At 39.5% G+C, this 14,893-nt stretch overlaps 1 protein-coding gene across 1 annotated transcript in view; it reads right to left on the minus strand.

The window, feature by feature from the left end:
• Positions 1-2,248: 2,248 nt before the first annotated feature.
• ninaC (STKc_myosinIII_N_like and MYSc_Myo21 domain-containing protein ninaC) overlaps positions 2,249-14,893 on the minus strand; it is a 579,315-nt gene continuing 566,670 nt past the window's right edge. The window contains exon 34 of the mRNA XM_090415596.1: positions 2,249-2,698. Within this exon, the coding sequence (XP_090271722.1) occupies positions 2,335-2,698 (364 nt within the window). The 3' untranslated portion in view covers positions 2,249-2,334. The remainder of the gene's footprint in view (positions 2,699-14,893) is intronic.

A 14,893-nucleotide genomic window follows, 5' to 3' on the forward strand; every position in this document is an offset into this window, starting at 1 on the left:
AATTTCTACGACTTCACCAGTCCAAATGTTTGGCCTCCAAACTCCCCAGACCTTAACCCCATGGATTATTTTGTATGGGGCGCAGTTGAAAAAGACACCAATCGCACTTCCAGTAATACAAAAGCCCAGTTAATGGATAAAATTAAAACAGTTTTTGCGGCCCTTCCCAGGGAGACTGTAGCATCAGCTTGTTCGAGGTTCCGAAGCAGAATTGAAGCTGTGATCGATGCTAATGGTGGTTATTTTGAGTAAATCTTGTTGATAGTATTGTAATTAACTCTGCCTGTAATGTTTTTTTGTCAATTCATTAAATTTAATAGATACAAAGAAGATTTTCTTTTTCCTTACGAAACTGTCAAATTTATCCCGAACACCCTGTATATATATACAGTATATATATATGCTGTTATGGCAGTTTCACATATTATTGGAATTTGGTTGAAGAGAGTTAGCATTTCAACTCAATGGTCAGCTTGCTTTTGGCGCGATTTCCGAAAAATATATAAATACTGCAGTTAACTCACAACACATTTTGTCTAGGTATTACTTAGCACTTCTGAAGATATATTAAGCCTTGGTTGAAAGAGGAAAACCTTCAACAATAAAAAATCAATAAACAACAAGCAATTGGTTGAAATGTGGTCATGTGGACAACACATGTTCGCTTCAAATCTGACAAAACAGCAAGGGAAGGTGGAAGCAATAAAACCATATTGTTTTTCACTTCGCCCCTCTTTTATTACTTGTCATTCTGCCGCTACAAATTAAAATAGCGGCAGAATGTTCATTCCATGAACATTCTGCCGCTATTTTTTTTTAAATATTCATTTTATTTTAATAATTTTTACTTACTTATTCAATTTTAGTTTGTTTTGTTTGGATAATTAAAATATATAGATTTATTTAGTTAATTTAAGCCTGTAAACCACCTGTCCCATCGTCGCGGACCATAGGTTGAGAAACACTGCTATAGGGTTCTCTCACTTTATGTGACCCATAATTCATAAATAGTATAGAAATAGAAGACATGACACAACATTAATAAAAAAGGAATTTTAATTAGGAAAAGTATTTTGGAAATTTTTCTAGTGTTTTTTAACTTTTTCTCTTTTGGGGGGACCAGGGACCCTTGGCCCTCCTCCCTGGGTGCACCACTGGCTGCACACAATAGCCTAGATGTAGTTCAAGGCTCTTAACTATCTGTTACATTTCTTATGTCATGGTCGGTGTCCTTTCACTATTGCAGCAATTTATTAGGTAGTCTTTACCACCACCACCAAATCATCTGAAACTTCAAGATCACTTTATTTTTTCTTGAAATGGAACTTCATATGCTAAATCCAATGTAATAACTACATATGGCAGATGTATCATATATTTTGATTTTCTTAGTAATCATTTTTTGTGATAGTCATCTCAGCATTTGAATTAAAGATGTTTCTGTGCACTATATTTGAATCCAGTTCATTAGTTCAGGAACTTACTTAAAGGCAGTATGCTGTTCAGCTCAAATTGAACAATATAAGAATCTAATTTCATTTCGTGAATGGTTGAAACCAGATCACAACTGCTGTTGAGAACATCATTGAAAAACTTAGTTATGAAATTCAATCTACAAATACTGTAGTACACATGGATTATATATTGAAACTGTTTTCATATAAAGAATCCCGTTGTGCGTCATTAATATTCTGATAGTAAAAATCTACATAATCCTTCAATTATCTGATCACATTTGGAAGTCAATTTGCCAGTAGGATAACTGAGGGTTTGGTTAACCAAAGATTCAGCTACACAGTGATGTACTAGAAGTCAGATGACACACTGATCCATTCAAGATTGATATGAGGATTTGGTTATTTGAAAGTCAGATAAGGAAGTAAGACATCGCTTTATTGTACGTAAAATATTTCAATGAATAGAGGCAATTCAGTCTTTTTTTTTTTTTCATATTCTTGTTTGTGTATGTTCTCTCTATTTTTTACTCGAGAAGAGGAGCAAGACCTTCCAGATATGGTCACAATAAAGTAAAAAAAAAAAAATGTTACCACTGATTTTATCTAAAGTAAATAATTTTTTTTTCTGTAATTTAATTCTGATTTTGGTAAAATATGAATACGAAATAACCATGATTCAATAAAAAAGCCATTTGGATATTTACAATGTAATGCTATTAAATACATATAGTTAATCAATATATTAACATTTAACTATATTACACTATGTACAAACAGATGAATTAGCGGATTTAGCACAAATTTCATATTACTGAAAACTCAAAGTAATGAAATGATAGCAACAATAACATTTGTGCTGTCTTAGGAGAGGTGTTCTTCATAACTCTACTCCACTGCTTCCATTAAGTATGAAACCTGACAATGAGTCACTTTTCTCTGATGATGATAAAAGACCTTTACATCTTCTTAGAGTCTCTGTTGGTGCATGGTTGGTCCTGCGTAAGAGTTTTCTGAAGTCATAGGGTCCATTATCACTATCGCCGTTTTTTCGGTCACTATTATATACAACTGCATGATGTTTTGGGCTCTGAAATTTAATGCCGTCATTTGTGTGAGTAAGGGAAGGATTACTTCCATAATGGCGTAATTTAATGAACTGAAATGCATCTTGTTGAGAGATACCATTAGCTGTAATTTCTTCATTCTTAGGTTTCTTGACTTTTCCACCATTTGATGATGGTCTGAAAATAGCAACATGTATAGATGTGAATATTTCATAGAAATTTCAGAAAATTCAGTTAAACAATCAGCTAAGTTAACTAGATGTAGGATATTAGATATCTGTTAACTTTTGAGTTGCTGCCTATTCCCAGTAAATCTGTTTGTTTAACAATAACTTAAATATAATATACAAAATAAATGTAAAATACGGTCTTTAACACGTTGACTGTCAATGCCAATTTTCAGGATTAAGGTCTCAGAAGCCAATTTGATTTATCATATCATATTATTCAAAATCCTAATTATAATGCATAGTAATCATCAAAAAAACATACAGAATGTGTTTTTTTGAAAAAAAAAAAAGGTCTCATGAGTTATCTTGTAGTTGGCACATGTAACAGAAAGTTCTTCGCAGTAACCAGGACCGCCCTTCTCTATAAAGGGGCCAGGGTGCAAGAAATCTTTTGAGGCCCTAAAATATTTTTCAAAGGTAAAAATTAAAGGATTCGAAATAAACGTATTGTAAAACCTCTTACCTACAAATGATTTTGGCACAGGAAAACAAAAAAAAAAAAAACACATTCGAAATATCATACGTTTCCGCAAATGTGCCCACTCGATCGTGGGACCCGGGTGCATTGCATCCACTGTACCCCCGAGATGGTAGGCCCTGGCAGTAGCCAACTACGAGTTAATTCGTACTCAGACACGCTTCGACTTGTCGTTGTTTCGCTAAAGCAGAGTTAGTGATATGTGTGTAAATTCGTCAGTAATGAAGTAAGCTTAGTCGAGTACGTTACATTTACTTCTTTCTTGAGTATTTTGTTTTATAATTATTTTTATAATATATATTTATAACCCCACAATATGGATAAGAAAAGACCACTGACTCAAGAAGAACTTGAGTACTACGCTAATCTAAGTGAGTCAGAATTTGACGAGATTTTTGCCGAGGATGGTTATGACAGTAGTGATTATGAACCTTCTGAGGATTCGAGTGAGGACAGCGAAGATGAAGTCGTCCTCGAGCCTGAAGATAATCCTACCACCTACCGAAAAAAAAAACTGCGTCCGACAAAGCCATGTCGAATTTATACCCAAGCTAAAAAACGACGAGAAACGCGTTATTATTGTCTAGCCTGCGAAGAGAAGTCAGCACTTTATGTGGGAGATTGTTTTAAAAAATATCACAAAAAATAAAATTGTTCTATTACTTTGTATTTGATTTTCACTATCTATCTATCCCAATGGCTTTAACAGGCCTTTAAGGCCCACAACCTTCCAAGCATGCTTGGATTTCGTAACCGAAATACGAGGATAGAATGGTCACTCCTATGCCTCAAGGTATTCTTGGCTGTATCCCTGTGTGTTCAATGGTCCGGTTTGCCTGCTTGCGGGATGAAAAACACCAGATAAACTGGCGGAAAAAACCCTACTGCCCGCGCCCAAGACCGGCTAACTTGGCTATGGCTGAGGAAGATCCTTCAGCTCTTCACGTCTCCGACGGGAATCGAACCTAGGACACTCCTTCCCCAGGCATATGGTTGCGAAGCGCCAAGCCACTAGGCTAACCGCGCGGACTGATTTTCATTTGATTTTCACTGTATGAATAAATTTTCTGTTCATGTACGCCAGCATTGATTTTTTGTTCTCTTCCCAGAAGCCAACTGTCCTTAGTTACTGAGAGTATATACTACGAATATACTCGCAGCTGCACGAAAAAGGCAAGTCCAGCAACTATGAGATAACTCTTAGTCGGCCTTCTCGGCCAGATCGCCTACTATGAATTATCTCGTAGTTGGCAGTCAACGTGTTAATAGGAAAAATTCTTTGGAGTACAGTGGAGTAATTCAAGGTAACTTGTGGTAAAAGTACTGCAACCTACTGAACTATTATATAGGTATCATGTTCGGAAACTTTTTCTAAGAATAAAATTTAAAAAAAAAAGTTTGTCTTGGTTTGATTAAATATATATATGGATTTTATCCATTTAGTAATATGATAAAAATATATGCAAAACCTCTAAAATGGTTCTAGCTATTTTTAAGTATACTATTTGCTAAAGAACTACAGTACTTACTCCTGAACTACTGACAAACATTAATAGAAGTTGCTATCAATTATCTGTCAATTGAGTTTTATCTTGCCATGATGGGATTAGAAAGATACCAAAATGACCATGTAACTTCACATGGTATACATATGAAGACTTCACATCAGTGAAGTCTTCATATGTATACCATGAAAGAGAATAATATAGTTACAGGGATAGAATTGAAGGAGTATTATATTTTCAGAGAGGATAGAGGGAAGAGGATTTTAGATCTGAGAATAGTTCATTTGAGGTTTCATGTGTGATATAGAAGCTAATATGACAAAATTATATGGTTGGTTGCTGCTATAGACCACAGGTAAATAGACATGAATAATAGACATTGGCAAAGTAGCATAACAAGCGTAGGTTGAACAATTATTAGGGGGCAGGGGAGGACTTCAACTCAGGCATATAAATTGGAAGGAAGAAAGGGCACATGGAAAGATGGAAATTAAATTTTTATAATTACTAAGGAATATTTCCCTGAAGCAGCATGTGATGGAGGAGATGGAAGGAAGGGGTCTGAGTGTTGGATCTGGTAAGAGCATCAGATCTATACATAACCAGTGAATATGCTACTATAAGATTGTGCTCCCTAATTTACCGTTATTGCGAGTGTTTTTCCATTGAAATTAACCATCAAACGGAAACCTAACAGCTGGTGCCGAGCAGCGGAATACTTCAGTACAACCTGTAAGCACTTTTAGTGTATTAAAACAGCTATCCTTCCAATTCAAAATCAGCCACGTGTAAGCGCTCACGATGCCTACCGTACGCAGCAAAGATGCCGGCATTAAAAGCCAACGGCGAACGCGCCACGTATCTTGCCGGCACAGCGCCGTCGACCGCCAATCCTATTACGTGCCGCAACTGCAAAACCGGTGTCACAGACAAAAGAAAAAAGGGCATATTCTGCGAGTTCTATTGCCACTGGCTGCACGCTTCCTGCGTTAAAATTGACGAAGCCGCGCATAAGCTACTTATCGAACTTAACCAGCCGTTCTTCTGTTCGCTGTGCCTTCCTTCGGTAAAACTACCTCTGAACATAGGCAAACGTGTCGAAAATCTCGAACAGCACATCAATGCTTTAAATGAAACTTTCACCGACAAAATGCGTGCAGTCGAAGCTAAGCTAGATCAAATCGAAAACCAGCGCTACACAAGCTCCACTCCGCCAGTGAAAGAACTTCGCGATCTAATCGCATCAACGGTAAACCACTTCATGGAGGCTGAACACAAAAAACTCAACGCCATCATTCTGAATTTCCCGACGGAAAACGGAAAATCACTACAAGAGGACATCAAGAAACTAGCCGAAGAATGCAACATCGATCCCGAGAATATCATCAGGTGCCATCATTTCGGACCTATAAATAAAAGGAAGGACGGTACGAACTTTCCGCGCCTAGTAAAAGTGACTCACGACACGCCGACAAGCACATCAAAAATAATAACAGCAATCAACAACAAGTTCCAAAGACTCCTGCCCCCAATCGCGCATACGTGCACAACCAGATTTATCATTTGCACAAAGGGAACGAAGACAACTCGAAGAAAAACGTCAAAATGGTGACAACAGTTGGACCATCAACTACAGACAAGATAAACTGGTGAAAAAACCAAGTGATGCCACTAGCAGCCGCCATGGAGACCAGCAGGCAGGCACTGCATAGGAAATGTGCAAGACCATGTGGTCCAACAAAGTCCCACAAAACCCTACACATGCACTTCACCAACATCCATGGCCTAAACTCCAACTTGAATAGTGTCCACTACCACCTACAGTCTACCAAATCCCACCTACTCTTCCTAGCAGAAACCCAAATTTCATCTCCCCCCCCAGCACTAGTTATCTCAACCTCCCAAACTACTCACTCTTCAGCATCTTTCGCCCCAAGGGTGGTGTCTGCGCATAGCTCTCTGGCAAGGTATGTCTGTTCTACAGTCTACCAAATCCCACCTACTCTTCCTAGCAGAAACCCAAATTTCACCTCCCCCCCCAGCACTAGTTATCTCAACCTCCCAAACTACTCACTCTTCAGCATCTTTCGCCCCAAGGGTGGTGTCTGCGCATAGCTCTCTGGCAAGGTATGTCTGTTCAGACATACCTTGCCAGAGAGCTCCTAACCTAGAATCATCTAACTTTGACCTCCTTTGGCTGAAAATATCCCTTCCCCACTCAGTTCAATTCATCTGCTGCCTCTATCGTCCCCCCCCCCCCAATGCAACCAACCACCCTGAGCTCTTTAATTTCCTCTCCCTAAAAGTCGACTTTCTCCAATCCCACTTTCCCAACAACGAAATCATCCTTCTAGGAGATTTTAACGTCCACAAAACTGGCTGGCTTGCCTCCTCCAGTTGTACAGATCTTGCAGGCAGAGATGCAGAAACATTTGCCATCAGCAACGACCTTACACAACTTGTCCAGATGCCAACCAGAATACCAGATAGCCCAAACCACTCCCCCAAACATCCTAGACCTCTTCCTCACCAATGATCATTCCAAATACACAGTGAAAGTAGTGACCCCTGGGCAATTCTGACCACAATCTAGTGCTCATCTATATGGCAATGTAACAGTGCCAAGTGGGACAGCTTCCACAACTTTTATGCCACATTCCTGTGGTTGGACTATTGCTTCTGGCCTTCCAACCCAAACGTATGCACTGAGCTTATTACCAAAGTAATCCTCACCAGCATGAATACGTACATTCCACACAACACTCTGAATTGCCATTCCCTAACGAAACTCTGGTTCTCCAAAAGATGTGCCAAGGCTGTAGAGATGAAACACCAGACATACCACAACTGGCGGAAATCCAGAACCTCATCCTCCTTCAAAGCTTACACCGAAGCCCGTAATAGATGTAAAAAAATGATCAACGCTTCCAAATCAGAGTTCAAAAGAGCAAAAAGCAGGAAACTAGCAGCCTGTCCAAATGGCAGCCGAGCCTTTTGGTCTCTTGCCAAAGCAATTGGCCGTAACTTCTGTCCAACACTATTCCCACCTCTATCACATCCTGATGGCTCTACTGCCTCATCACCCACAGAAAAAGCCAATCTTCTGGCCTCAGGTTGGACTATTGCTTCCGATCTTCCAACTCAAACACATGCACCGAACTTATAACCAAAGTAATCCTCACTGGCATGGAAACATACATTCCCCACAGTACTCTGACCTGCCATTCCCTAACTAAACTCTGGTTTTCCAAAAGGTGCACCAAGGCTGTACAAATGAAAAACCAAACATCCCATAACTGGCTCAAATCAAGAACTACATCCTCCTTTAGAGCTTATACCCAATCCCGAAATAAATGCAAAATAATAATAATAATAATAAAGTAAAACAATCAATTCTTCCAAAACAGAGTTCGAAAGAGAAAAAGCAGGAAATTAGCAGCCTGTCCAAACGGCAGCTGAGCCTTTTAGCCTTTCGCCAAAGCAATCGGTCGTAACTTCTGCCCAACACTATCATACCCAGATGGCTCCATTGCAACATCACCTACAGAAAAGGCCAATCTCTTGGCCTCACACTTTGCTTCCAATGCATCCATAACGGATAATGGCAAATGTCCCCCAACCATTCCAGATGCCCAACATATCCTTTTGCCAGAAAGAGATCAGCAATATACTGTCCAAATTAGACACAAAAAGTCTCCTGGCCCCAATGGCATTTCCCCAATTGTTCTGAAAAATTGTGCTCCAGAACTGACCCCTATCCTATGTCACCTATATATACACTCTCCTACACCACTGGAATCTATCCCACAAACTGGAAATTGGCCTATATTCAGCCCATTCCCAAGAAGGGTGACAAGTCACTGCCATCCAATTACTGCCCTATCCCGCTTACCTCAGTCCTGTCAAAGGTAATGGAAAAAATCATCAATTCCCACCTCCTACACTATCTTGAAGACACTCACCAAATAAATGACTGCCAGTATGGATTCCGCCACTGATGATCAACAGGAGATCTACTCACACACGTCACACATCTCTGGACAAATGTTATGGAGAGGTTTGGCGAATCTCAAGTGGTTGCACTAGATATCTCCAAAGCCTTTGACCGGGTCTGGCACAAAGGCCTACTAGGCAAACTACCATCATTCGGTCTGACCCAGGACCTCTGTAGGTGGATTGCCAGTTTTCTGTCTGGATGCACACTGTGTGTGATGGTGGATGGCTCCCTATCCTCACACCAGTCAATTAATGCTAGAGTCCCACAAGGTTCAGTCCTCTCACCAACCCTGTTCCTGCTGTACATCAACGACCTACTGCAATTGACCTCCAACCCAATACACAGTTTTGTAGATGACAGCACACTACACTCCTCGCTTGCATTTGATAAGCCTTACCCTACACAACTCACCTCATCGTACAGAACATCAACCACCACCACCATCAACTCTGATCTTCAAGCCATTCTACAATGGGGTTTGGATAACCTCATAAATTTCAATGCCAGCAAAACCCAGATCTGTACTATTTCCCATAAAAATGAACAACTTTTTCCCAGTATCCTTTTCTACGATACCCAAATTTCCAGACAGCCTGAGATCTTGCTCCTCGGAATCACCCTCACATCAAACCTCTCCTGGCACAAACACATCTCAAATATTGAATCCTCAGCCTCAAAAAAACTGGGATTTCTCTTCTGCTCAAGACGTTACTACTTCACCCCTGAACACCTACTAACATTATACAAGTCACAAATCCGCCCAACTATTGAATGCTGCTCCCACATATGCAGGGCTGGCCATCTCGGGGGTGCGGTGGGTGCAATGCACCTGGGCCTCATGATCGAGTGGGCACAGCCGGTACACATTTGCAGAAACGTATTATATTTCGAATGTTTTTTTTTTTTTTTTCCTGTGCTAAAATCATTTGCAGGTAAGAGGTTTTACAATATGTTTATTTCGAATCCTTTAATTTTTACCTTTGAAAGATATTTTAGGGCCCCAAAAGGTTTCTTGCACCTGGGCCCCCTTTATAGAGAAGGCTGGCCCTGCACATATGGGGTGGGGCCCCCTAAAAGCTCTTTCAAAATGCTCGACTCATTACAGAGGAGGGCAATTAGACTTATCAATGATCCATCCCTTACCAACTCTCTCCCCCCACTTTCATACAGACGTTTGGTCTCTGCAGTAAGTATATTCTGCAAATATTTCCATGGGAAATGCTCATCCGAAATAACATCAATAATTCCCCTGCCGTGCAGCTGCTGCACAACATCCCTTCACAGTACACCTAGAAACAAATAGAACAAATTTCTTTTCCTCTTCATCTCTGCAACTGCTGCACTGTGGAACAGTCTCCCACCTGCTGTGTTTCCCAATGAATACAATTTAAAGTCATTCAAATCAAATGTAAACAAATTCCTCTTTTCCCAACCCACCACCCATACACGGTACTAATGTACTATAGGTTGACCAATCAACCTCCTGTGTATGGGCCCAACATAAAAACAAAATAAATAAATAAATAACCACAGTAGCAACTCAGCCTACAATTGGGGAAAGTGACCATGCAATCTTGTTCTGGGAGGTTGCTATGCATGTGTAATTCTAAGTCAAGAAAGGGTTCATGTGGAAATCCAACACTGGTGATTATTATTATTATTATTATTATTTTTTATTATTTTCGTGACACCTCCAAGGAGTCCGAAGACTCACTGTGGGAGGACAACTATTGTACAACTCTCCGTCTCCACCTCTACACCAAACCTCATCTAATCATCCATCAGCGCCATCTACTGCCGACCACCACCACCACAGCTAGTATATTTTTGTCTGTAAATTGTGTGTGTGTTCTGAAGGGCCGATTTGTCTGTATGTGGGATGAAAAAAACCCGAGTTTCCAGGAGAAAAAACCCTGCTGCCTCGGTATGAGATCGGCTAACTCACCTTCGATTGAAAAAGTCCATATAAAGATTCCTCCCGTCATGACGTGACTCGAACTTAGGCCTTCTCCAATTGAAGGGTGCAACATACCATCATTCTTCCAATTGCGCTACGGAGGCACTTTATGACTAATTAAGGAGGCAGTTGGACAGAAGGCATAGCATAAGACACTATAAGGAAAGATTGTCAGTAGTGCATAGGAAGTGGTCACAGATTGTTTGAGAGAGGTAGTATCAGACTGCATACTCAGGGTGAGGAGGATAAAACAAGTTGGGATTAAATGGATGAATAGAGATATAAAGCAAGAGCTTAAAAAAAAACATTGTGGAGAGAATATAAAGAAAAAGTGATCAGCATGCCCATGATAAGTAATACTAAGCATAGAGAAAAAGGACAACTGGTATAGTAAGGAGGTCCAAATCAGATTATGATAGAAAATTAGCTAAGCATGCCAAAGTAAATCCAAAATAGTTTTTTTGAAGTACATTGAGTACGAGAAAGAATTATTATGGAAGAATAACTTTAATAAGTGTAGATGGCAGGAAAGTGACAGAAGCTGAAGAAATTGAGCTATTAAACAATCACTATGAGAATGTGCAAAATAACTGGCAATACCTCTGATAATGTCATTTAATCCATGTCTCAGATCTGGAAAAGTTTCATGGAAGGAAGAGAGGTAAGATAGTTCCATAACATAAAGGTGGCCCAAGACAGAAGTAGCAAATTAGATCAACTAGTATCTCAGGAGTGATAGTTAAAAGTATTGGAAAAGTTGGTTCAATGTATAACATGAGAATGAGTGAATAGGAATACAATACTCTAAGATGGGCAGTATATATTTTTAAGAGGTAAGTCCTGCCTCAGTAATTTATTCACATTTTATAATAAAGTGAGAGTGAAATTGGATATAGAAATGGCTACTCTATGATACTGCTAGAGACTTTGCGACAGAATACTGCATTGAAAAATATTACATAAATTTGAGCAAATGGGAATGAATGTGAAGCTGGTGGCATGGATAGGGGAGGGAGGTAGCTAACAGACAGACAGATACCAGAGAATAGTATATAGTGGAGTGGAATCAAGGCAAATGAGAGTGATTAGCAGAATGACACACGGTTCTGTACTGGGCTACTACTCTTTAATTTGTATATTAACAATATAGGGAATAATTTAATGGGGGAGTGTTCAGTTGTTTGCTGATTATACAAAACTGGAGAGGGCAATAGCTAATAAAGGTAATGTAGATATCCTGCTGAATAAGTTAAAGAAGTTGGCAGTGTCAGCGAAGGATAATAGTTATCAATTTAATGTTGGAAATGTAAGGTTATGAACTTTCGGATGAGAAGATTACATACTGTGATTGGGTCTAGGAATTTTGGATAATGGTAGACAGAGAGTTGAAGTTCAGAGGGCATATTCTAAATATTGGCACAATTATTCAGATGCTGAACACATGTTCAACATCTGAGGCTATGATTTGGCTACATGTTGACTACTCTGTGAACAATTTGGTCATCTCGGTTTTGTGAGGATCAGAGGGCAGTGGATAGAATCCAGAGATGAGTGACCAACTGCTGATAGGTCTGTGAAATTCTCCCTATAAGGAAAGATTAAAGGCATAGGAGTTGTAGTTTAGTTCACTGGCAGAAGAGAGAAGACACGATAGAAACTGACACATTATTAAATGGATTCTATAAGATTGACATAAAATAAATTTTTCAGTAGAAGATAAGTAGGCAGAAAACAAGGTATCACACCTGGAAGTTATCTAAGAGTGTGGTTAATAAGGATGTGCAGACTAGATTTTTTGCTCAAAGTGGCAAATGAGTGGAAAAGATTGCCAGAGATAGTTTGAATGCCCCAATAGTGAATGTGTTTAATAGAGAGATGTTACATATGGTTTGTAAATAATGGTTATTGTGGGTCTCTCTCACAATGAGTTTGACTTTATGGAGATACTATATTATCATCATTAGCACCAAAAGTCCATGGAGTCAAAAGACATCGTGGGAGGTAAATACTGTTACACGCAGAGCCCATCAATCCATGCTTTTAACTCATTCACCACAATGTCAGGCATTGAATTTTGCTCGCCAACCACTCTACATGCAAAGAACTAGCTCCTTGCTCCTGGTTGATGAGGGTAGCTAAAGAGAGGTAAGACCAGCAGTTAGCTAATGAAGCCAAAAAGAATCCTAAGGAGTTCTTTTGATATGTAGCCAGCAAAAGAAAGAATGATTATGGAAGGATGACATTTATGGGAGAAAATAGTATAAAGATAGCTGTTGTGGAATGTGGGATGGAGATACTTAATGAGCATTTCATAAAGGTCTTTCAATCTTGTGAATGTGACTTCATGGAGAGATTGAGAGCAGTTGATGATGGGGAGGAGAAACTGACTATAAGTGAGCAAGAGGTGTATGAGGGAGTTGAGCAAACAAGATGATAATAAGGCTGTGGGACGTGATAATATATCACCACATATTTTGAAGGAATGTGCCACGGAGTTGACACCTTCTTTGACATATATTCTTAATACGAGTCTTGCACTCGGTCAAGTTCCTAAGGAGTGGAAGGAGGGCAAGATTGTGCCACTTCATAAGGGAGGTGATTGAACTCAAGCATCAAACTATAGGCCTATCTGTGTGTCAGGTGTTGTGGTTAAGGTTTGATTTGCTAAAGGGAGGTCATGTTTTAGTAATCTACTTACTTATTACAATAAAGTGATTGTTTCCTTGGACAGAGAAGAAGGATACACAGTAATATACTTGGATTTTGCAAAGGCGAAATAATGATAAGTTGACAGCCAAACTAGAGCAGATAGGGGTTGGATATTAGATTAGTGCATTGGATTGGAGACTGGCTATCTGATAGGTATCAACAAGTTGTGTATGGAGGAGCAATATCCAGGAAAAGGAAAGTCACTAGTGGAGTGCCTGAAGGGTCTGTTTTAGGACCATCGTTACTGTTTAATTTATATATTAATGATATAGGTGAAGATTTAGATGGAGATATTCAGTTGTTTGCAGATGATGCAAAGTTGGGACGAACCATGAAGAGTAGAGAATAGAGAAGATGTTTTGGCCTTACAAGATGACTTGAAGAAATTGAGTGATTGGGCACAGAAATGGGGATGTGAGTTCAATGTTGCAAAATGTAAGGTTTTAAAATTTGGAAAACAAAGATGGGATGCAGAATTTATGCTTGGTGAGGATATATTGTTGAGGTGGTGGAAATAAGAGATCTGGGGTGATAGTGGATAAGGATCTGAAATTTAGAGGATACACAGCCAAAATTGTGAAGACAACACAAAGACTTCTGGGAATGATGCAGAGTACACTGACTAGTAGAAGTATGGAGATTCTTGTTCCGTTGTATAAGGCTTTGATTAGACCACACGGACTATTGTGCCCAGATTTGGTCACCTGGTTTTCAGAAAGATGAAGAAATGTTGGAGAGGGTCCAGAGGCGATTGACTAAGGTAGTTTCTGACCTCTGGAATGTCGAGTATGAGGAAAGATTGAGAAGATGTAATTTGCAGAGTCTGGTGGACAGGAGGAAGAGGGGAGATATGATACAGACCTACAAGTTGTAGGTCTCTATCATATCTCATTTAATTATAGAATCAATGCCAGAGAAGTTCTACAGAAAATAGTGGGAGATCGGGGGAGAACCAGAGGTCATCCCTGGAAACTGTATAAAGAGGGTGTGAGTAGGGGAGTGAGAAGCAGGTTTTTTTTCGTGCAGAATTGTAAATGATTGGAATGCTTTGCCTGAGAGTGTGGCGTCTGCAAGGAGTTTGAGTGTGTTTAAGACACGGTATGATGAGGTGTGTGATAAAAGGACCTCCCAGATGAGTCTTTGACTCCATGAGGTCTCGGGTAATAATAATAATAATTATGCCCCTTGCTCACACCTTCCTGGAATGTCCTCTTGTTCTACCTGCTTCTCCCATTCTATGAGAAACTACTTCCACATTAGCCTGGTAACTACCCTTTACCAATTTGAATGTCTAAATCATATCTCTTCTCTTCCTCCTATTCACAAGGCTTTGCAAATTGCATTCCTTCAATCTGTATTCATATTCCACATCCCAAAGACCAGTTACTACCTTAGTCGATCTTCTCTGGAGTCTTTCTTCTATATTATCATCACCACCATGAAAAACCAAAGAACCAAATCTGTGCAAAATAATTCATATGAGGCTTTATACAATA

Source organism: Typopeltis vanoorti, chromosome 3, assembly GCF_054136105.1.
Source record: "Typopeltis vanoorti isolate ZY-2024b chromosome 3, IOZ_Tvanoo_1.0, whole genome shotgun sequence".
Taxonomy (NCBI): domain Eukaryota; kingdom Metazoa; phylum Arthropoda; class Arachnida; order Uropygi; family Thelyphonidae; genus Typopeltis; species Typopeltis vanoorti.